A 25,175-nucleotide genomic window follows, 5' to 3' on the forward strand; every position below is an offset into this window, starting at 1 on the left:
CATCCACAGATGGGCAGGAAAGTTGGAGGCACATCTGAGGGGAGGGGTAAATGTAGTCAAAACTCATTGAATGAAGTTTTCAAGGAATAAAAATTTTAAAACCCTGAAGCATTAGTTTATCAATTTCTGTGGAATGTGTAAAGACAGTTCAATTTTCAAATATGGGCAGAAAAAACTATGAACATGTGTGTGTGTGTGTGTGTGTGTGTGTGAGAGAGAGAGAGAGAGAGAGAGAGAGAGAGAGAGAGAGAGAGAGAGAGAGAGGACCCTATTAAGCTCAGTTAAGATTATCTCACCTTAAGCTGTTCCTGGAAACAGGTTCCTATCAACAGAAGCCTGCTCAGACCATGGGATAAAAACTAAGCAGATGAGTGCCTTAGGAGGAAAGCGTGAGATCTTTCTTCTGACTCTGCGTGTTCTAGATACTAATATGGCAAGACAGGAAAAGACAGAATTTCTAGAGAAATGCGAAAGTATTCTCACATTACATACTGAGGTTTCCCTTATTTTAGTACACTGCTCAAATTCAATGTCCAAAGGATTTCTTATTTTATAATAAAAAATCGTAACAAATACTTAAAAAGGGAAACATCTTGGACAGACACTGACTTATTTTCACAATTGGGCTACCTTAATGAATGGCATTGTATTCATCTATTTAAAAAAAAAACAAGGTAGGAAGACCAATATAGAAATAAATAGAAAGCTAGAAGCTGAAATTTTTTCTCCTCTACTGAAGCAGAAGCTATGAGTGCAGTATTTTTCAGGCAGGGGAGCACAAATCCCAACAGTGATATTTCAAGATCCCGTGGGTAGAAGCAGCAGAGAACTGTAGAAAAAGAAACCCCAAGAAAGGAGTGGATTTAATAGCAACAGGATTTTGTGCATGGATCTTCTTGCCTGCTCTACACACAGATTAACTGATGTAACCAGGAAGATCTGTCTGAAAAGACTCAGATAATCTATAAGAACCAGTTATTTATATAACTGGAAATTTCAGATAAATGAGCAGAAATTGATTCAAAACTACGAATCATAATTGAAACAAGTCATGCTACTGGCAAATTTGACCTGACAGAGAGCTTACATTCTCAAGTTTAATGAAATTTTATCCTTATGGTTATGTTTCTTAAGGCAAGTCTCTTTAAGTTTCTATTTCCTTATCTGATTCATAAAAACAGTTGTTACCTCATAGGATTGTAATTGACAATCAAAAGAGAATTCTTCTAAAATACTTAGCACAGTGAATGACTGGAAGTCTTCAATAAATGTCATTAGCATTGCCTGCTTTTACTGTTTAAACATATAACAGGCTGGAGAGATGGCTCAACAGTTAAGAGCATTGGCTGCTCTTCCAGAGAATCCAGGTTCGATTCTCAGAACCCACATGGTGATTCACAACTGTTTGTAACTGTAGCTTCAGGGCAGCCAAAGCCCTTTACTGCCCCACTCAGCACTTCATGTACGTGGCATACAAACATACATGTAGGCACCCTTGAAAATAAATTAAATAAATCTAAAAGAGTTGTGCTAAACATGCTACTTATTGGCCTTTGCTTCACCTGGTTCATGAAACATTTCCTCCCTGTTCAGCATTTCTTAATTCGCCATTATCAGCTCCCGGCAAGCTAATGAGCTAGTCTAGTCAGCAAGATGTATATATGAATGTTAGTGTCCATATTTGTACCTTCATACACATTCCCACAATTATTGTGATCATTCATTTCTATAACAGGTATAAATAACTGGCTTTTATTAGATGATACACATTTGCATTAAAATAAGTTTTGTAAGAAATAAAGTTCTGTTTATTGTAGTCTTGTCATGAGAGATAAAGAACAGATATGAACTGTCAAGCTAACTAAGTTCCATGTAAATGGCAGAAAGGCATCAGTTGGAACTGCTCAATACCGACAAAAACAGATTGTATTCTACTTTATTTGTCTCTTTAAAGACCAGATAAAGCACAAGAGCATACAGTTCATAGGGTTCTGTTTCATATAAATTCAAAAAATAAAAAAGCTAGTAAAAAAAATCCTTTATATTTGTTAAAACAATTTAGGACCAGGAGCAGAGCAGATCACATTTGCTAGGATAGAACAGGACCGTAATCAAAAGACTAAAGACATATCGAATTTTTCTTATTTTTCCTACCATTCTAAAAATGTGAAGCTATTTCAAAATGTAACTTATTCAACTCAACATATCCCCATTATAAAAAGTTAAATATTTGAAAAAAGGAGAAAGCAATAGATGAAATAAAAGTAACAAATATAAGTACTAAAGAAAATGATAGGTATATGTAACTTATTTAAATACTATTCCCTCCCCCTTTATGCATATTAAAATATACCAAATCATTTTTCTCTTTATGTGTATGTGGTATGTGCATGTGTGTGTATTCATGTGTGTAAACATATGTGTGTAGACATTGGGTAGCTTCCTCAATCACTTCTCCACCTTACTTCCTGAGACTGAACCTGGAACTTGCTGACTGCCTGACCAATAAGCTCCAGGGATCCTCTTGTCCCCATCCTAGCTCCCCAGTACTGGGGTTACAGGTGCCAGGCAATACATCTGGCTTTTTGCTTGGGTGCCAGGAGTGTGAACTGAAGTGCTCATGCTTGTAATGCAAACTCTTTATTGACCAAGATATCTTCCCAGATCTATCCATACAAAATTTTGTAAAAAACCTTGATGTCTAAATAGGTATATAAGATTATTTATTTATTTGCTTTTCAGTTTCTTTGTCTGTCTCAACAGTCCTCTGGAATAGGAAATATGTTACCAATGATATTAGTACTATCTTTTGGAGGAATCAAAAACAAAATTGAAGAGGTCAAGGAAGAGAGCACAGAGATTTAAGGGTTTGCTGTGCAAGCATAAGACATGGATTTAGAGTCCCAGAACATACTTAAGAGCCAAGCTAGACATGGCAACACATATCTAGAACACCAGTGCTTGGAGGCAGAGACAGAGGACCCCAGTGGTTCTATGGCCAGCCTAGTTAGTCAGTGAAATCCAAGCTCTGAGACCTTTAAAAATAAAGACAGACAGCAATCATGGAAGACACCAGTGTCTACTACTAGCCTGTACATGCATGGGCACATGAACATGGGTACACATAGATACCTATACCACTGTCCAGATTATGACAAAATGTAGATTTAACAAGAAAACAAAAAACCTAAACTCACTAGATAATATACTTAGTAAACTACTGTGTGCGCAGAGTGCTCCTGTTATATAGCACGCCATATTTTAACTTTTCTCTCTCATATCTCCTTATCTGTTTTTGAGCACCCATTTTGTTGTTGTTACAAACAACAACCACCCAGAAATTACAAAGAACCACTCTAAATAAGCAAAAGTGAAAATTTGCATAGAGAGCTCAAAATTCTATAAATTTCCCTAAAATTCAGCTTTCCATTTCCTGGTCCCTCACCCAAAGCATTAGATATCTAACTTGTTTGTCTATAGCTTCTTAGGTTTAGGTTATGTACTAACAGTACTTAACTGTTATTATATTTATATATATTTGTACATTTATACATATATATTATATGTATATATATTTGGGGCTCTTTCACCAAATATACAGAGACGCAGAATTGTCAAATCCTTATACCATTTGTTAAGGAGACAAAAAAAAGATAACTATTCATGTTTTCTTTCAAAATCAAATATGAGGATCAAATAATAATTATCCTTGCAAAGTGCAATGGTTTATCCTGATTGTCAGCTTGATTGGGTGTGAAATTAACTAAGGGGCATGCCTCTAGAAATGGCTAACTAAAAGTAGAATATCCCCCCGAAAAGAGGCGCTGCCTTCCAGGGGTCACTCATATATCAAGAGGTCTGAGGAAAAAGCAGCATCACTTGCTTCAGCCTTTGCTCCTTGCTGAGTGCCTCTATTCCATTGCGGTTCTGTTGCCATTCTTCCCTGTCACCAGAACCCTGTTTCCTCAGCCTTCCAAGATCAGAAGCTCTCCCAGGATTCCCCAGACTTTCAATACCAGATTGAGATTGACACACAACTACTGGGTTCTTAGCCTCTCCAGCACTACCAAGCTCATGTGGTGTGGGAGGTCCTATTTTCTATGTGTTGCTTTTATTGATTAATGAATAAATAACTGGCTTGGCCTATAGCATGGGAGAAGGAGGGCGGAGTCAGAGGGATGCCACGGATCCGCGACCAGAAATAGATGTACTGAAGCTTTGCTGGTAGGCCACGACCTTGTGGTGATATATAGATCAGTAGAAATGGGTTAAATTAAGATAAAAGAGTTGGCCAATAAGAAGTCAGAGCCAATGGGCCAAGCAGTGTTTTAATTAATACAGTGTGGTTATTTTGAGACTAAGTACCCAGGAACAAACAAGCAGCCTGTTGCAACACTCATGTAATATATATAAGTCAATCTAGTAAATCCTTTTTTAATATACATTCTCTGTTGGTTCTGTTCCTGTAGAGAACCCTGATTAATACATTAACATAAGTTTCTAACTTACTGTAAAAGTTAAGACAGAAAGCAGAAAAAGAAAATTTTTACTGATCTAATTTTTCACAGCAAAGTCAAGCAATGTAACTTTTAGCTACTTTTCCTCTTCTCAATTCCCTTCAAATACCTCAAAGGGCATTTCAAATGTCATTTTCCTAAACTACTGACCATGATCAAACAGCATTCTAGATAATAATTTAAATCTTAAATTTCTACTTAACTTTTTTCTTTGTTCTTCTGTAAAACTCTAAGCTGGACAAGAATACACGGTATCTATGGAGTAGAAATTTTACCAAGGTATGTTCAATTTAAAAATACAAAAGTAGCATTGCTTGCTTGCCTGCTTTTGCTTATTGTCGAGGAGTGCATCTATCCCATTTAAATTTAAAAGGAGAAAAAGTCTTAATTCTATAATCTCAAAAGAATTTTGGAAAGTATGTCACAGCTTTTTAAGGACTATAAACATTATATATAAATATTCCAGAATAAAGTTGCTGAATATAAAGATGGCATTAAAAATATGGCTTTGATGAACAGCTTATTAAAAGTAAAGGGATATGCAAAAGCATTTGTTGGATACAAATTAGCATTCAAGGGCTAAAGATGTGGGTGAGCAGCAGAGAACTTGTCTAGCATGCATGAGAACTTGAGTTCAATCTCTAGCACAAGAAAGGAAGAAAATAAATCCACGACTGACATTAACAAAGGGATCTTTTACAGGTTTGGGAAAGATTTGTTATATTGGATTAAACATCATGAGTTATTTATTAAAATGGAGGTATAGCTACATCTTTAATTCATTGTAATAGTCACTTTTCTCATTGCTGTGATAAAATACCGCACAGGAAGAAAAAGAAATGAATACTGGTGCTCTACTAGCTTTTTCTTTGTTCTCCTTTAATTTAGTCTAGGGTGCCAGGCCACAGAATGTTGCCACCCACACTCATGGTGGTCTCCCCTCCTTGCTTAGACTTTTCTGGAAGCACCCTCACAGACAGCTCTGAGTTGTGCCTACTAGGTAATTCTGAGTTCAGTCAAGTTGACAATAAAAATTAGTCACTCTTAAGAACATAGAATGGTAATAACAAAAAAAATAGAATGGTGAAATAATACATAACTATTTTATCTTTATGTCTTGGGCTTAATTTCTATAGTTCTAAAGAGCAAAAAGCATGCAAAAATCCATTCGTGGGTTAAGATTCAATACAGGTATATACTGTATAATATCTATTTAAATCTGTCTACCTATATTTATTTCCCCATTTAAACTCTGTGGTAAAGATTCAAAATCCTTTCTTCCAGACTTTTCAAAAGCACATTATATTTACTATCAGTTTTGTATAGGAGCTTCCTTCAAATTGAAACATGCTCTCCTTGAGGGAGAGGGAAGGTCATAGAACTTTGGAAGTAAAGAAAATGGCACAGATCTGAGAGAGCAGAAACTTGCCAGATTCTCTAATAGCCTCCCCAGCTGTATACAAGGAATAAACAACTGCAGAGAAAAGAGACTCTGACCAATCCATCCACAGAGGAGGTTTATTTGACTTGTAGAGCTGCCTGCAAGTTTTGTGCAAAGAGCTCCAGGGATGTAGGTTTCTCCAAGCATCATCCTTAGTGGGGTGGGCTTTTTAGTTAGACTTTGGGAAATCATTACTTTGGTCTGTTGCAAGCTCCATTCTCGGGTGAGTAGACCTGAGTGCATTGTGTTTCTCCAGGAAATGCCATTCATAAAACATACATACACAACCTACTATGCAACAGTGCACTAGAGAAGCTTCCTCCTATATAAAAGGTGCACACATTGATCAACCTCTTCCCACCCCTTAATTTCTACTCTCCCAGCCTCTGGGAATCACCATTCTACTCTCAACTTCTATGAGATCAACTGTTTTATGTTCTTCTTATGATTGAGATCACTTAGTACTTTCCTTCCTGTGCTCAACCTCTCAGTTATGTGATGGTTTCCATAAAATTCAATTAGAGCAAAGTTAAACTATAGTGAAAAGTCAATTCAGTTGTTTCTGGAAAGGGGTAGAGGTGGAAAACTGAATGAATATAAAAAGATGAGAAATTTAAGACTATTTAAGAAACCCTATTTTTTATGTTGTCTGATGACCACCCAGATATGAAGAACTGTCAAATACATTGAATTGAGTATTAAAATCTGTGAAGTGTATCCTGTATAAAGTATATCTCAAACACTTCCCTCTTGCTATTTCTTATGTTATTTTTAGAGGACAACTCTCAAATATTTAGTTCTTAGCAGCCATTCTCTTGATATTTACCTTTTGCTATAAGATTTTTAAATCTATAGTTTTTTTCTTGGAATAAAATAAACATCAGTGTGAAAAAATGTTAAAACAAAATAAAATTATAGCAAATGTATAATCCTGATTTTCATAATGACAGAAATTACTGCATTAATTATCAGAGATAAAAAGGCATTAAGGAAAATTCCTTAATGATATAATGGTGAAGTTTAAAGTTTTCAGTCCTTACAGAAAGAAGTTAGCACATAAAACGGAAATTGACTCAAAGAACTATTTTTGTGTTAATGATATCAATAAAAATATTAGACTCACCCAGGGAAGGGAAGTCATCGCAGAAGAAAAGTTTTAAACATTTTCAGATTCTATCATTTGAGGATAAAAGGACTTTTAAGCAAAAGAATAAATATACATGAAAATTAAGGTGACCAAAGGATGAAGAGAAAGAGTTCAGATAAATTATCAGGTGTTAAAAAGAAGGGCAGCCACTGAAATCAGAAACAAGAGAAGGTTGTCTGCTCTCGTCATATCTATTCAATCTGGTTCTTGAGGTCCTAGCTAGAGCAATAAGACAACAAAAGGAGATCAAGGGGATACAAATCAAAAAAGAAGTCAAACTCTCACTGTTTGCTGATGATATGATACTTTACACAAGTGACCTCAAAAATTCTACCAATGAACTTCTACAACTTATAAACACTTTCAGTAATGTATCAGGATACAAGATTAACTAAAAAAAAAAAATCAGTAGCCCTCCTTACACAGATGATAAAAGGACTGTGAAAGAAATCAGAGAAATAACACACTTCACAATAGCCACAAATAGCATAAAATATCTTGGAGTAATTCTAATCAAACAAGTGAAAGACTTATATGACAAGAACTTTAAATCTTTGAAGAAAGAAATTGAAAAAGACATCAGAAAGTGGAAAGATCTCCCATGTTCTTGGGTAGGCAGAATTAACATAGTAAAAATAACAATCTTACCAAGCAATCTACGGATTCAATGCAGTGCCCATCAAAATCCCAGCAAATTTTTCACAGACCTCGAAAGAACAGCACTCAACTTCATATGGAAAAACAAAATCCTAAGATAGCCAAAACAATCCTGTACAATAGAAGAACTTCTGGAGGCATCACAATTCCTGACTTCAAACTCTACTACAGAGCTTCAGTACTGAAAACAACCTGGTATTGGCATAAGAACAGACAGGAGGACCAATGGAACCGAATAGAAGACCCAGATATTAATCCACACTCCTTCGAACACCTGATTTTTGACAAAGAAGCAAAAAATATCAAATGAAAATAAGAAAGCATATTTAACAAATGTTGCTGGCATAACTGGATATCAATATGTCAAAGAATGAAAATAGACCCATATCTATCACCATGCACAAAACTCAAGCCCAAATGGATTAAAGACCTTGACATAAAGCCAGCCACACTGAAACTTATAGAAGAGAAAGTGGGAAGTACAGTTGAACACATTGGCACGAAGACCACTTCCTAAATATAACCCCAGCAGCACAGACACTGAGAGAAACAATAAATGGAACCTCCTGAAACCGAAGTTTCTGTAAAGCAAAGGACACGGTCAACAAGACAAAATGACAACCTACAGAATGGTAAAAGATATTCACTAACCCCACATCAAACAGAAGTCTGATCTCCAAAATATACAAAGAACTCAAGAAATTGGTCATCAAAAGAACAAATTATTCAATAAAAAATGAGAGAACTCTCAACAGAGGAATCTAAAATGGCTGAAAGACACTTAAGGAAATGTTCGACATCCTTAGTTATCAGAAATGCAAATTAAAAGAACTCTGAGATTCCATCTTACACCTGAAATATGGCCAAGATCAAAAACACAGATGACAATTTATGTTGGAGAGGTAGTGGGGTAAAGGGAACACTCCTGTATTGCTGGTGGGAGTGTAAGCTGGTACAGCTCCTTTGGATGTCAGTGTGACTATTTCTCAGAAAATTAGGAAACAACCTTCCTCAAGACCCAGTAATACCACTTTTGGGTTTATATCCAAAGGATGCTCAATCATGCCACAAGGACACGTGCTCAACTATGTTCATAGCAGCATTGTTTGTCATAGCCAGAACCTTGAAACAACCTAAATGTCCCTCGACCGAAGAATAAATAAGGAAAATGTAGTACATTTACACAATGGAGTACTACACAGCAGAAACAAAAAATGACAGTTTGAATTTTGCAGGAAAATGGATGGAGCTAGAAAACATTATTTTGAGTGAGGTAACCCAGACACAGAAAGACAAGTATCACATGAACTCACTCATAGGTGGTTTTTAAACATAAAGCAAAGAAAACCAGCCCACAAATCACAAAAGACAATGAGGACATTAAGAGAGACATACATAGATCTAATCTACACAGGAAGTAGAAAAAGACAAGATCTCCTGAATAAATTGGGAGTATGATGATCTTGGGGAGAGTTGAATGGGAAGGAAGAGGTGGGGAAAAGAGCAGAGAAAAATGTAGAGCTCAATAAAAATCAATATAAAAATGCAGGGAAAAAGAAGGACAGCAGCGATAATATGATATGATCCATTGTAAAAGAGGAAGCTTTATAAAAATTATAAAAGTAAATATTTAGATATGGTATAAGTTGTTAATTACAAAATTATGTAAATGGCTTACACAGGGGTACTTGCTTCTCAAATCTATTCTTTAAAAAAAAAGATGATAATGAAGAACAAGAAGGCCAAATTAAAGTGTCTAGTAAATATAGTAAATTAGTCAATTCCTAGTAAAAAGATCATTATCTCTTTTCTATACCAAAAAAAAAAAAACCTTGAACAGATAAAAGAAAAAAACAAAACTTTTAATGTAAAGCCTGAAACTTTTAGATACTAGAGGGAAACATGTAAGAAACTACTTTAAGGTACTGCAATGGCAAGCAACTCACTGAATAAGACTCCATTAGCTCAGGAAATAAGAGCCTGAATCAACAAATAGGATTCTATCAACTTTGAAAAGTCTTACACAGCAAAGGAAACAAAGACAACCTCCAAAGCAGAGAGAAAAATCCTTGCCAGCCATTCTTTTGACAGAAGATTAATAGCCAGAATGCATAAAGAACTCAAAAAGTGGCAAAGGAACAAGCATGGCTGGGGATGTTGATGCATAGCAGAGTGCTTACCTAGCATTATGAGGTTATGAGTTTAACACAAGTACCACAAAAGAAAAATAGGCAATCCAATCAACAAATGGACAATTGAACTGAGCAGACTCTTGTCAAAAAAGTAAAAATTACCTATAATAATATGAAAAATATTCACTACCTTTACCTATTAGGAAAATGCAAATTAATACACTGAGATTTCTGCTCACTCCCAGTTAGAATAACTATTATTAAGGACACAAGAAATCACACAAACACACATACACACATAAATATATGTACATACACACACAAATATGTATATATGATGAAGTCCATTAATTTGCACACTAACCTTTAAAAATCAACTAAAAAGAAATTTTAAAAGTGTTGGCAAAGATATAGGGGGAAAAGAATTCTTATACAGTGTTGGTACTGTTGTAAATTAGTTTAGTTACCATGGAAGTTCCTCAAAAAACTAAAACTGCAACTGCCATACAGTACAGCCATCTCACTCCTTCGTATATACCCAAAGAAAGTTTTTGAAAACAGAATGTAAATTTCTGTAATGTAAATATGTAAATATCTGTTTATTTATTGTTTACTGGGGCATCACACACAACAGACAAATTATGGAATGAGCCTAGATGTCTATCCATAAGTAAATGTTTAAAGGAAATTATGGTATAGGGTAAACAGTAAAATATTATGAATCAATAAAGCAGGATGAGATTACATTGGTTGCAGGAAGATGAATGTAACTAGAGATAACATTAAACAAAATAATCGTCATGTTTTTTCCCACAGGGAGTAAAAAAGAGATGACATTAAAGTAGAAGGGGTCTATTAAGGAAGTCAAAGGGTATTGAGGTAAGGAAGGGAAAGGGTTATAAAGTGCTAATTAAAACACTGGGTTTTTTTCAATCAGTGTGTCTCAACCCTTTGGCTAAGCTCTATCTCTAAAAATCTTTAAATTACAATTCATAACAGTAGCAAAATTATAGTTATAAAGTAGCAATGAAAATAATTTTATGGTGGGGGTCACCATTTATGAGGAACTCTAACTCTAAAAGGGTGGCAACATTAGGAAGACTGAGAACCAATGTTTTATGCAAATATGAAAGAGCCACCGTGAGACCTATTACTCTGTATAATCAATATGCATTAATAATAGAAAAGGAGAATGTTAGGCAATACCTAGGTTAAAAAACACACATTCAGAGAAAGAAGGGGGAGAGAGAGAGAGAGAAATGATAATGGGAAAACCGGTTTAGGAGTATGCAGTGGGTAAAGGAAACAGCCAGAATACCTGAAGAAATACATTGTCATATGAAAATTTATTTTTAAAGTATTTGGTATAGAGTGATATATAAATCTATGATGCTTACATAATAAATGATGTCACCCTCACACTGACTCACAAACCACTCTGTACCAGGGATCCCACAGCCACCACAACTGGCTAGTACTCAGTGTGGACAACATTACCCAAAAAATGGAATACCTACCTGATAAAGATGAAACCAGATATCTACACAAAGAAACTTTTCAAAGGTCATGATTCCAGGTGCCTAGATTTCAATGCAAAAACCCAAACATGAACAACCAAGACAATATGTCTCCTCCAGAAGCCAGCAACCCCTTTGCAATAGCCCTTGAAAAAACAATTTTTCTGAAGCATAAGACAAGGGCTTCAAATTGCAATTTTGAGTATGTTCAAGGACCTTAAAGAGGAAATAAATAAATGCCTTAATGAAGACTGTGTAAATGCAAACAGTCGAATGAAGTAATAAAAACAACTCAAGACATGAAAGCATAATTTAACAAAGAAATAGAGTCATTAAAGAAAACCCAAGTTGAAATAAAATTGAAAATGAAAAACTTAGAATGTCATAGAAAACCCTCAGAGTCTGTACATGTTCAGCCCTCATCAGAGAAACTGCTTCTTTCCACAGATGGGAATTAACACAGACACCCACAAGCAGACACTGTGGAAAGAGAACTCAGTCTTAAATGCCATGCTGCCATCTCACCCCTCCCCTCAAGACTCAGGGATCTACGCAGTAGAGGCTGCAGAAAGGCTGCTGGGGCCAGAGGAGGTGGGTGACTCCGAGGAAATAGACAGAACCAAGAGTGACACATATGTGAACTCAGAGACTGTGACCGCATGAACAAGGTCTGCACAGGTTTAGGCAAAATCCCAGCTCTGAGAATGGGAAGAGCACAGAGTCCCACCTAGCTGAGAAGCTATTTGCAGTTGGCACCTGCCTGGGAGGAAAATCAGTTCTCTCCAAAGGAGTGTCACGGGGAATCAGCTGTACTCCACGGCAGGACCTATGACCAGTAGCTGACCAACACTAAATGGATGCCATGTTCATTGTTTGCTTATTTGTTGGGGGAGGGGTTCATTTTGCTTTGGCTTTTTATTTTGTCTGATTTTGGTTTGCTTTAATTTTTTTTCTTGGAGAGAGAGGACATAAAGTTGGGTGGATAGGGAGGTAGGGAGATCTGAGAAGAGTAGGGGGAAAGGAAAGAATATGATCGAAATACATTATATGCAAAAAAATTAACTAAACAATTTTAAGCTGATAAATAAAAATAAACAATGTCACCAAATTAAGCTGGGTAGCTACAAAAGCGTAAAACGTTAACTATTGCCTCAAATGTTGGAGGGATTTTAGTTTGGAGAGAAAAAAACAAACATTAAAGAAAACACCACAAGATAATAAGAAAGCAGAGTAAGGAATGTTTGAATAATGTATTTAATAAACACAGTGAACATATTATTTGTAAATAGAGCTCAGTAAGTCTAAGTATATCCCTCATCTGTGTTCTAGTCATCCAGTTAACTCCACCCAGTTCGGCTCAAGTGTATCTACCCTGAGAGTTGAGTCTTGGTTATAATGTAGAAGAAATCTGTTAGAATTAAAGCAGACTGTAACCAATTTGTTATCCTATGGATCTGTAACTTTGAAGTGTTGTATTGTTTTAAATGTCCTTGTCAAACTTTATATTGTTTCAATTAAGAGATTTTAAACTGAATCTAATCCTATCCCCTTCTAGTAACATATTTCATAGGGAAAAATTAATACTATTGAATATAATCTAAAGAACTTATCCCACTCTAATTTACTTTGGCATGAAATCAACATCTTATTAGGAACTTAAATATATCTTCATTATAAACAAAACTAACATTTTATAATGATAGTTCTAAGAACAAATATATCTAACACCTTAGAAAGTGAGAATTGTTGGAGAAAATCATCAGTTTTCCAAGGGTTTTTGCTGTTATGCCAGTGACTTTAGAACTCTGATCCATTCCCCCAAATAAAGGCAACAAAATTAGTTTGCTGTCAAGAAAATTGATTGTATTGCTTAGTGTTCAGTCTAATTTGCTTATGTGAATTGACTAAAACCCTGACCATAAATCTGAGAGCCAAAAGCACTTGCGAATTTTGAGCAGTACAGTCATTTGTGAAGTCATATTGAGTGTGGGGAAAGTGTTTACAGTGGGTAACATTCGAGGAGATGGAAAATGTGAAATCAGTTTTAAGAGTCATCGGAGAACGGAGCAAAATGATGTGAATGGACGATCTCAAACTTTCATGGAGACTATCACGGTCTTTTCCTGTTTTCGAGCATGCTCACTAAAGCCTCCCCACAGGAGCATCATAAACTACTAGAACAGTTCAGGATAAAAGGATATCACTTATTCAGAAGGGAATTTCAAAAATCCATCTGTAGTACACTGAATTATCAATATCAATTGACAATCTAATACCTTAAAAAGAAATGAAATCATACTGTCCCCTTATATAGAAGTCCATAAAAGCACTGTAGGTAATTTTTGCTAGTAAATCAACTCCCTAAAAATATTTCCACATTTGGTTGACTAGCTGAGGATAACACATATTTTAATCATTTTAAAGTTGTATTTAGAACTAAAACCATCTTTTAAATCGTGAAATATCAAACTATTCCTTCAGTGACCACTTATCTTTCACTTAATTCTCTCTGCAATTATCACAGTGTGTCTACAGTATACTTTTTAAATTTTTACATTTTATTGTTTACAACTACCTTCCATGAATCCTTTAAATATAATAATTTCTGTATTTAGTCTTCTAAAAGTTAAACTCAGCATTATCTAGAAACTTAAGAATGATTCCCCGCCCCCCCCCCAAAAAAAACTTGCTAAATACTTACTAAATATGAGAATTTGACACATTTTAGAAAATTTGCCCTTCAGGTATCAAAAATAAATTAAGAAACATTATCTCCCTTTAAAATTAAAAAAGTATCACTGCAAATAAGAAATTTTATAAAAATCATTTTGATATGTAGGAATAGAATTTTCAATTCTCTTATTGAAAAAACCCTTAAATTTAAAGACTTTAACCAGGAATACTAATTCAAACTTTTAATGGATATAATCAGTGCTATTTATAGCTGTTAAACAGCTTTTAATTTGTTTAAATTTGTAATGCTATACTTACTGCTATTTTATGCATATTGGTGTTTTGCCTGCATGTATGTCTGTGAGAGTGTATGATTTGTGGAACTAGAGTTACAGACAGTTGTGACCTTCCATGTGGGTGCTGTGAGTTGAACCTGGGTCCCTGGAAGATCCAGGGCTCTTAAGCACTGAGTCATCTTTCCAGCCCCGATTTACCTGTTTATTTAATTGATTGGGAGCTTCATGGTGTCACCATATAGTTCAGGCTGGTCTTGAAACTGTGATCCTCTGTAAACTATCTCTAAGTGCTGTAATTATTACAAGCATATGCTTCCACACTTGATTGTGGCTATTAAATGATCATGCAAATGATGTTCCAGAATTGTAATTTAGTAAATCAATATAATCACTATAGTAATGAAAGTAAACTTAGATTTAATCCTATGACTCTTTTTTGCAAGCACGTCTTCAAACAAAGCCAGAAGAATATCTGGGAAAATATGCAGAACTTTGAGAAATAGGTATTTCGGCTGGGCAGTACTGGCACACGCCTTTCATCTCAGCACTCAGGAGGGAGAGGCAGGTGGATTTCTGTGAGTGTGAGGCCAGCCTGGTCTATAGAGCTAGTTCCAGTACAGGCTCCAAAGTGACAGGGAAACCTTGCCTAAATAAATAAATAAATACATAAATAAATAAAAAGAAAGGAAGGAAGGTAAAGAAAAGAAAGAAAAATAGATATTTCACTTAATTACTAGAATTACTAGTAAATAATCCTATAGATAAGCATGCTTTTGCAGACTATATAATATTTTAAATTAATTCTTTTAAGATATACACAAAGAGCTATTGACTGCACTGTTAGCTTTTAGGATCATCAGAAATGCCATACTAAATGAGTTCATTAATTTTATTTATCAATAATATACTAGCACCAAAGGATCACTCATAAAAATTGTTCTCTATGGTGACTTTTAAAATCTTTAACATACTTCCTATATGTCTATAATCCCTAACTCAAGTATGCCCCATACTCCTATGCTCTTAAAATAAGCAAAGGTAGTCTGTGGTATGGAATAACCCAGTTTTCATTAGTTTTTAAAACCTGATTTATTTTTGGTTTTTAATCTTAACATCTCAGTCCTGATTATATCTTGATTCTTTGTGATTTTCCTCCATTACCATTATGTTTTAGCATTTCTTCTCTTTTGGGAGATTATAGTATAATTGCATCATTTCCCTTTCCCTTTCCTACCTCCAAACATCCCATACACCCTTCCTTGCTCTTTTTCCAAATTCATGCCATCATTTTTCATTAATTTTTTGATATACATATACTTATATTTATTCCTAAGTATATAAGAACAACCGTCTCCGTCTGTATAATGTTTTCAGGGCTATTCCTCTTCTACTGCTATTTTTATAGCATAAGGCCACTGTCAGATGCTTTATCCATAGTAAGTAATCCTATGTTTTATTTCACCAGTTTGTAACTATAGAAACAAAAAAAATGTCAATACTTTTCAGGGAATCTTTTATAGTTATTTTCATATAAAAAGATTGCAGAAATTTGGAACTAGGGTTATGTCCTTGTGTCAATCTCAATTACATAACTACACAAGTGTGGAAAATATGAAGTCGGGAGATGAAGAGACAGTGGAGATCGTGAGGAAGGAATCTATCAGAGTTCTAAATACCCTAGCCCCTACAGTCCATGCCTGTATTTCTGATTTTGTGTCTATTTTCTTGCTTGGAAAATCTGATATATTATCTAATATGAGGATCATGATCATGGATCAGAAATTACACTAGTTGTTTATATATTAGCTCTAATGACATTATCATTTATAAAAAAGATCATGATAATAAATGTTGGTAAACAGTGAGTTAGCTAATTTAAGAGTTTATTCAGAACTTTAGCGATTATGATATGATTTTTGTCATTTTCCTAATTCTTAAAAATCTTAAATCTGGAACATCTCATGTGCTTAAGATTATCAGTCTAATAATTTGAACCATTTCACTGATCATGTGGAAACAAAGATGTTCCTAATATTCTATACAATAAAACCTGAAATAAACTTTATCTATAGTCTCCCACTGATTTTTAAAAATATATATCACATTTATAATGTAAAAATCCCTCTTTCAATGATTTTCTTTTCTTTCTTTTTTTTGTTTTGTTTGTTTTGTTTTTGTTTTTCGAGACAGGGTTTCTCTGTAGCTTTGGAGCCTGTTCTGGAATTAGATCTTGTAGAGCAGGCTGACCTCGAACTCACAAAGATCGGCCTGCTTCTGCCTCTAAGTGCTGGGATTAAAGGCATGCGCCACCACTGCCTGGCTCAATTTTCTTTTTTCTCTTTAATAAAATGTATTTCATAAAAATTGTTCCAAGAAACTGTTCAAAATAAGATCTATTTTTTTCTGAGTATGCTCCTAATACTTTCCTTGCTCCTATTCATTCACTCGTTCATTCATTCACTTATTCAGCAAATATTTAACTATGTTTTACAAGGAAAGTGATGTCGTATACATCAGTAATATATATATATATATATATGCATATATAGATATACATATGAAAAATAAAGTCCTGTCTTCATGAAGTTTATACTGTAGAGGTGAAATATACAACACATACACACACAGGGTATATAACGAATGTGTGTGTATAATTTACTAATATCTATATATAATTTACTAACAAGTAATTTTAGTAATTGCCAAGAGAGAGTCATCCTAACATGAGAACGGAGTAAAGGATTTAAGCATTGCCCAGTGAGGCCTTCTCTGATATGGTAACAGACAGCACTGAATGGTGTTGAGGAAGCAGATAAAGCAAAGGGAGCCATTATTTAGGAATCTAGGAGGAGGTGGTAGAAAGGAGAGAGTTCTAAGTAAAGACTAAATATATAAAGCCTTGTGGTAGAAATTATGTCTGAGAAACAGCAAGAAGGACAACACAGGTAATATAGTATAAAAGAAATAGCAATTGAAATAGTTTTATAAAGAGGCAGATAATTTGAAGCTTTAGAAAGTATAGTAGAACTTCAAGTTTGTCTTTTTTAATTCCTGAGCCTGGGTTCCTCTGTGAGGCCTTGACTGTCCTGGAACTTGCTCTGTAGACCAGGCAGGCCTCAAACTCAGAGTTCTGACTGCTTCTGTCTCCCAAATGCTGGGATTAAAAGTGTGCACCACTATGCCTACCCTTATTAATTTTAAGAGAAATTGAAAGCTATTGGAGAGTTTTAATAGGAATGGTAATAAAAGGTTTTCTTCCATTGGTTAAGAAATAAGATTAAGACAGGCGGAGGTGGCACACGCCTTTAATCCCATCACTTGGAAGGCAGAGGCAGGCAGATCTCTGTGAGTTGATCTACAACTAGTTCCCTGACAGACACCAAAGCTACACAGAGAAACCCTGGCTCAAGGGGCAGGGGAGAGAAAGAGAGGAGATTCTAGTGAGGCCTGAGTGAAATGGGGGAGAACACAGAAAACTATATAGTAGCAGCCCATGCAGGAAATATTGTAGGCTTTGATCAAGGTATCAGAATAGGAAGTGGAGGGATTTGATTATATTTAACATATATTTTGAACAAAAAGTTAAGGAAATAGTCTACCTTCTCAAAGTCTCCATGTTCCTTAAGAATTTATCATATTGGCTTCTCATCAAATAAAAAGTCAAAAAGAACCTGGATTTTAAAAAATGGTGTTGAAATTATTAGCTATTTTGGGAAACCTCAGGTTTTAAATTCTCTGACCTCTTCTATCTTATCAATAGAATTTAGATAGTACTTCCTGTGCCTTCCTTACATGGTCATTATGAAAGTATAATAAAATACTTCTCAAACTAATTTTAACTTAATCAACCTGCTAGTAATATTAGCAAAAACTCATTTCTCTGTAAAGTATACACATGGAAACTAAAGGCTCACTGAATGCTAAAATCTAGTAAACTACTCTCAAATAAAAACATCAAATTGGGATGTAGATCCATTAATCATAAGGATAAAAATGTGTAATATACAAAATATATGATTTGATACTAGGTTTGCTTTATAAGCATTATTATATCACTTGAATAAATAAAAGCTAAAAATTGTACAGATTGATTTGTAATGGGCTGTGGAAGACAAATCCATACAGAATTTATGAAATTCTATTCAGAGAACCAATTCTCAGTAACCAAAAATATATTTGTTATTCATAAAGTGATTTGTAAAGTGGCACATATTTATGTTTTCAAGTAAACAAATTAAAATATTTACTATTATGTCTGTTTTCAGTAAAAATAAAATAGAGCACAGTCTATTCGGTACTTCTAGAGGACCTGAATTTGTTTGCCAGAACCTATGTCAAATGGTTCACAACCTACTATAACTCCACATCTAATAGATCCAATGCCTCTGGCCTCTGTAGACACGTGCACGCGTGCACACACACACAAACTCACATGGAGATCAACACACACTTTTTACTTTAACAATATAAATAAAGGTGTTTTTTTTTTACTTTAACAATATAAATATTTTATCACTCTTCCCAACTTGTGTACTGGCTTCCCCACATTTTCTCCTCAGATTCTGATAAACTTTCTTTCAGCTAAAGAAAGCATAAATCACATATTACAGTTGCAGAAATCAAGGTTACACACACACACACATACACACACACACGGAGATATTCACGTAATTTAAAATAAATCTTTGGGCTGGAGAGATGACCAGCAGTTAAGAGCACTGATTGCTCTTCCAAAGCATCCAGTTGTAGTTCCAGACCAAAATGATGACTCTCAACCATCTGCTTCCTGGGAATCCAGTGCCTTCTTCTGGTCTCCATAGACGTGAGGCACACAAGCAATACATAGACATAAATGCTCACAAAACAACTATGCACATAATAAGAAGTGTTTCAATACATAATTATTGGTAGTTTTTTTGCCTTAACCTACTTTTAGTTAAGCAACCAATGATGTGTGATGTTTTGTTCTGTTAAAAAGCACATCTACACCTCATTCTCAATATTTACTGTGCCTGAGAATCTTTTGTGGGCCTTTATTAAAATGCCAAGCTGTGGGCCTTATCCCTGCATATTTTGACTCCCTACCACTGGAGTGAGGCTAGAATTCACTGAGAACCACTAGTCTGTAATAACTAAGTGAGCTATAAAAGCAAAATGACACACTTGCTTTTCAGAATGTCCATAGCATAGAGGAAATAACAGGGGCAGTGGTCAGAACTGGTCTCATAGAGGTGGTCATTAAAAAATATGGTAAAGGATAAATGGACAATTATGAATGCTAAAGGTGAAGAGATGCTCTAAATGAAGTCAAGAAATGGGAAGAAGCATTAGATATATGACAATACGACGCTTTGGAGCAATACAATATACCTAGAAACCAAGGAAATAAATATAAGCAGGAAGGTAAACAGGACACCATTCTGAATAGAATTATAAGAAAATCAAAGTTAAATTTTGTTGTGGAAAGCAGTGTTTTCAAGTTGAGTTGCACAGAATTCATATTTGGGAAAGGTGGTTTGTGTATGTTGCAAGTAGCTGAGCAAGAGAGCATTCGAGTGCACATATTGGACTTGAAATGGGTTATAATAAGCTGATGCATTAGTCTGTCTCTCTGATCGTGAGCATTTTCAGTTATTATGAAGAGTTTAGCTTACATTTACAGGGTAACAAATGCCTATACCTGCTTATGGACAGTATTATACAAAAAACACAAAATACAAAAAAACTATTGATTGGCTGTATAACTTGTTATAATTCTTCAGATCAATTTAAGCCAATAAAGCACCACACTTATTTGCTCTAATCGGTTTTACTGGAGCAGAACAAGACTTGTTTCTGAAGAACTACTGCTCTATGGAAACTAACATAGAATTTGTCCCAGGCAAACCATATTGTGTTTGGGTAATAACATTGTTACAACAAAATGACGTATAATAAGGTAAAATAAGAAGTGAGGAAATCAGAATGTATTTTCAAGATACAAATCAAGAAAATAAGATGAAATGAACAAGTCCTGGAGAGGGGAAATGGCATAAAATGAAGAACTACAAAGGAAATAAGATTTGAATCTCCATCAGATAGTGGGGGGGAGACTCGGTTCAACAAAACAGGATCTAGATTTCCACTTTAATTTTAGCCATGATGGAAAGGTAAAAGTACACAGAAGGTGCTGACTTCTTACCATTCAGAATAGAATGTTCTTTGTACATTTAATCAGTAAGTCTAAATGAAGTTCTCATTTCAATAATGGCTCTAATTTTGGATTTCCTCAATCCATTTTATATATTCATTATAGACTATGTTACCTATAAAATAGTTACATAATCACTTTTCAAAATTAACCATAATCCTTGTCAAAGAAGCTATTATGTTTTCCTTCTTTGGGGTGACTTAAGTACTATCAGTGCATAGCTAATGCAGCTGCCTAGCCTCATTATTCGAAACTTATTGCCATAAAAATATATTATTATATATATTATTTATATTATATTAAATATAATATAATGGCTGTATTTGTTCTGCTACAAATAAGGGTTTTTTTTTATATATTTAACAATATAAATATGGCCAGGCAGTGGTGGTGCACACCTTTAATCCCAGCACTCAAGAGGCAGAGGCAGGCGGAGCTCTGTGAGTTCAAGGCCAGCCTAGTCTGCAAGAGCTAGTTCCAGTACTGCCTCCCAAGCAACACAGAGAAACCCTGTCTCGAAAAACAAAAACAAAAACAAAAACAAAAAAATACAAATATTTTATTACCCCTCCCAACTTGTGTACTGGCTTCCCCACATTTTCTCCTCAGATTCTAATAAACTTTCTATCAGATAAAGAAAGCATAAAATCACATATTACAGTTGCAGAAACCAAGGTTCCAGGGAGAAAAACACCTTTCCCATGATAGTATGGCTGGCAGATGCAGGCTTTGTTTTAAGTTTGGTTCATCTGGTTCATAGGCCAGTGCTCTTCCTACCGTGCCATCTGGATTTGAAATAGCACACACTTAACTTATGCCACTTGCCATGACCATCCATTTCCTAATGAACTTGTAGGTGACCACGTGCTGAACTTTCTTTCCTGTATTTACACATCGGAATTGCTCTTATTTAAAATTTTCTCTCCTGGCTTTACAGCCTCGGCTGTCCAACATCTGGTTTAGAAGTCTACCTGTTCTGTTCTAATTTTATCTCTAATAAAATTCTTCTGTGTCACTATCAGATTCATTAATTGAGGGGATTAGGAAGTTTTCTCAGGATGTGGGAAAGGAAATAGAAACAAAATAGAGAATTAAGATATAATTCCCCTGCATAGCAATTCAAATTTGGCTTCCAGGACTCTTGCACACCCTTGTTTCATGACCACTTTATTAAGCTCTTCCTTACACTGATATAATATCTATTATATCATCTGAGGGGAGATATCATTATTGCATTCAAATTTCACACAATTGATTAAATACGTTTAATTCTAAATAAGCTTGAACTTTAAGTAAACTAATGACTATAGATTTAACATTTCATAATAATCCTAGAAAGAGCTGAGGTAATGACTAAAACCTTATTATATATCATTTGTTTACTACAAAATTAAGAATTTGCAAAATTTTCCTTTTGAAGAATAAAATTGTTTGGTACTTATTTCCTGCAAATTCTAAAGTTTAGTATTTTTCTTATAATGTATTCAAACACAGTTATAAAACTAGATTCATTTGTATCATACAAATTGACTTAAAGTTTTTTCCTTGTATAAATCATGTCAAAATTATACTCAAAGGCAACCCCCAAAAAGAGCAATAAAAGATATATATATATACATAGTATCACTTTACAAAGTGATACTAGAATATCTTTATGTAGTAGTGTTACATCTGTTTTATTAAATTCTCATTTTCTTTTCCTGCCCAAAATTCTGCTTGTTTATTAGAAGCTCAAAGTCAAACTATAACTGCCTAAAATGTTTCCTCGCTAAACCAGAACAATGATTACTTTGGAGTTATTATAAGTATTGCAAGTTCTCAAAAGCATTAAACCCATAGCATCTGTACATTCATGAAGGGTCTAAACTATTTTTTTCGTATCTAGAATTTTTAAAGTTATTATTGGACTCATTAATCTATTGCCTACCTAATTCTAGCAACATGGTAAGAGCCTTATTCCTTTTACTGAACAGAGAAAGAGAATTAGCAATCAGATTCTCCGATGACAACACGGGAAAGTAAACGACTATCATGTCTCCTTCAGTTTACTACTCGTACACAAATATGTTTTTCTCCACTGATCGGGCCTTAACGTCTTGCAAATGCTACTTTTTCTGTGTTTTCCTTCTCTTTAAACTACCATTGTTTTTAATAAATTAATGCCCAAGTTGATGTCTGATTTTAATTGACCTAGTACTGGGCTCTTTGAGGCTGGCTCCCCAACAATTTATAGCCCTGAGTGTGTGAGAGTGTGTCTGTGTGTGTGTGTGTGTTACATGTGTTTTCTTGTTCCTTCGCAACAGTAAAATAAAAATTTAACAGGCCTTAAGGCCAATTCAAAACCTACCTTGCAGATCTGGAAATAGTCTGAAGTCAGGCTTTCCTGAATCTCCTCTCTGAGAACCCCTGCAGTCCCTCCTGGATGCACCGAGCCACTTCCAGCCCCACCGCTGTTACTGCCACTGCTGCTGCCACTGCCAGGGGAAGAGGCAGTTAAACCATCCAAAACTTTTCGGAAATTAAACTTCTTCATTTTAAACACTGTTGAAAAATTAAAAGGAAAGAGAAGGGGTGACGAACATGGATTCACACGGGGCATCCGTCAAGACAGGAGTAGCTAGTCCCCATTTTATGAGCCTTGGATGTAGTCTAGGGGAGATTGGGGCTCAGGCTTCATTTTGTCGAATTTTAACTTTAAAAAGCCATGTCTTTATAAAATAAAGAGAACACCACTCCGAGAGCAACAGTCTTCCTTCCTCACACATGAGATTTTCAAGGGCTTTCTCCCCAGCTGTAGCTCTGCTTTATCAGCACTGGGGTAAAAATAAAAGGCAGTGTCATCACCGTCATTAGCATTATATCATCATTATTATACAATCAGACCAGAGCCCAGCAGATCAAGACCCTCTGCATTGCTCTGAAAGGGGGCTTTCCTTCTTCAGGGTCAGCTCCGAAATTTTTATTTTCAGAAAAAGCGATGTTGTGAGGGAGCCAATATTTACTCTGCCACCATGTTCGGGGCTCCCCCCCCCATCATCTTCAACGCTCCTTCTTTCTCAGTAGGAATTGGGGGACAGGGCAAAAATGGCTTTTTCTTTCATCCCGTATTCCCAAAAACCCGGACCCCAGAACATCTGCGGGTGACTCACGGCCACAGCCGACGGGAGGGGCGAGCGGGGGACCGCCTGCCTCCACCTGTCCCCGTCTCCTCTCTCTGTCCCTCTCCCGCCCCTGGTCTCCCGTGTCTGCTCCCTGCCCGGCTCCCCTTCGGCACAGCGGCGGCTCTCGGGAGGGAATGTGAGGCGGCGGTGACGCCTGAGGGCCCGAGTCCCGCCTCAGCCTGCAGGGCGCGCAGAGCTGGCGCCCTCGCTCCCTCCTGCCGAGCAGGGCGCCGGGGCTACCACGGCGGGCAGCGAGCCCCGGAGCCCTCGCAGACAGCGGCGCACGCCACACGCACCTCACAGACAGCAGAGCGGGCGGGCGCGCGCGCGGGGACACACACACACACACACACAGTCATACGCACACTCACAAGCACGCACACAGGTGTGAGGGCGAGCCGCGAAGGATCGGCACGTGTGTCCCTCGGGACCCCAGACTTAGCACCTTCCTCAGACGCCTAGCGCCGGCCAGCCCGTGAGGCGGAGGGCGCGGAGGCTGCGGGCTCGCAGGCGGGCGACGGTCCAGCCCGGCTCCGGCCGCTTCTCGGGTCCCTCTGGTCCCGGTGCCTGGCGCTCTCCGAGGTCCTAACCGAGAGGGCGGGTCTGCCGCAGGCTCCACCCCCGCCGTGGGGGGTAGGCCCCGCCCCAGCCGGCCCGCGCCCTCCTCCCTCTCCCAGCCTCTCACGGCGGGGGCGGGGCCCTCTAGGCGCCAGAGGGCGGGACATCCTCTCGCCAATGACAAGCTTCACTGACCTGTGTCCCCGGGACTCCAGGCAGGAAAGAAGTTTGGGGATAGGTCGGTCGAAAAGCCAGTGACAGGAGGAGGGGATAATTTAGGAAAGTAGGGGAGGTATTTGATTGACAGCCTTAGTAGCCAGTATGCCCTGGCGCCGTGCTTTGGGGGCTGTAATTGGCGCTACCTGTTGAAGGACGCAAGTGTGAATCAATAGAATGCTCGCAAGCTGGAGAACTTGGCGCTCCAGGAGTCCGAGGCTGCAGGGCGGGTTACCTTGGGTCTCGCTCTGGACCATATTGTGATCTGGACTTTTTTTTTTCCCAGCCTTTTTTCCTTGTATCTCTTCTGCTCTCCAGGTGCATCTATTGGGCTCCCTTCGCCGTCCTGCTATCTGCGTCTAACGTGGATTTGTAAATAATCCATACAAACTGTTAGCCTCCTTATGGCTTAACAGGTGACCTTTACCAAAACGAATTGGTTTTCGATGGAATGGTGGCTTCCAGATTTTAAGGAATTGTCTGCCCAGCTTTGCACAGTCTATGAAATAGACCAACGGTCCCCTTCTTCACACAGACAAATTAAAATTTCAAGGAAACATTTCTCTCCAACCATGTCAAGATTCATTTTAAGCTTTTTCTCATTTGGATAATTTTGGGAAATACTCTATTCCATACAGGAAAACAAAACAGCGCACCATTATGGGGAGAC

At 36.6% G+C, this 25,175-nt stretch overlaps 1 protein-coding gene across 10 annotated transcripts in view; it reads right to left on the reverse strand.

Moving 5' to 3' along the window:
* Stxbp5l (syntaxin binding protein 5L) overlaps nt 1-24,272 on the reverse strand; it is a 242,937-nt gene extending 218,665 nt beyond the window's left edge. For all 10 annotated transcript variants that reach the window (XM_087899973.1, XM_087899960.1, XM_087899957.1 and 7 more), the window contains exons 1-2: nt 24,177-24,272; nt 22,918-23,111 (exon numbers count right to left, since the gene is read on the reverse strand). In XM_087899973.1, the coding sequence (XP_087756099.1) occupies nt 22,918-23,103 (186 nt within the window). In that variant the 5' untranslated portion in view covers nt 23,104-23,111; nt 24,177-24,272. The remainder of the gene's footprint in view (nt 1-22,917; nt 23,112-24,176) is intronic.
* Between the last annotated feature and the right edge of the window lie 903 nt (nt 24,273-25,175).

This window comes from Myodes glareolus, chromosome 2 (assembly GCF_982192425.1).
Source record: "Myodes glareolus chromosome 2, mMyoGla1.1, whole genome shotgun sequence".
Taxonomy (NCBI): Eukaryota; Metazoa; Chordata; class Mammalia; order Rodentia; family Cricetidae; genus Myodes; species Myodes glareolus.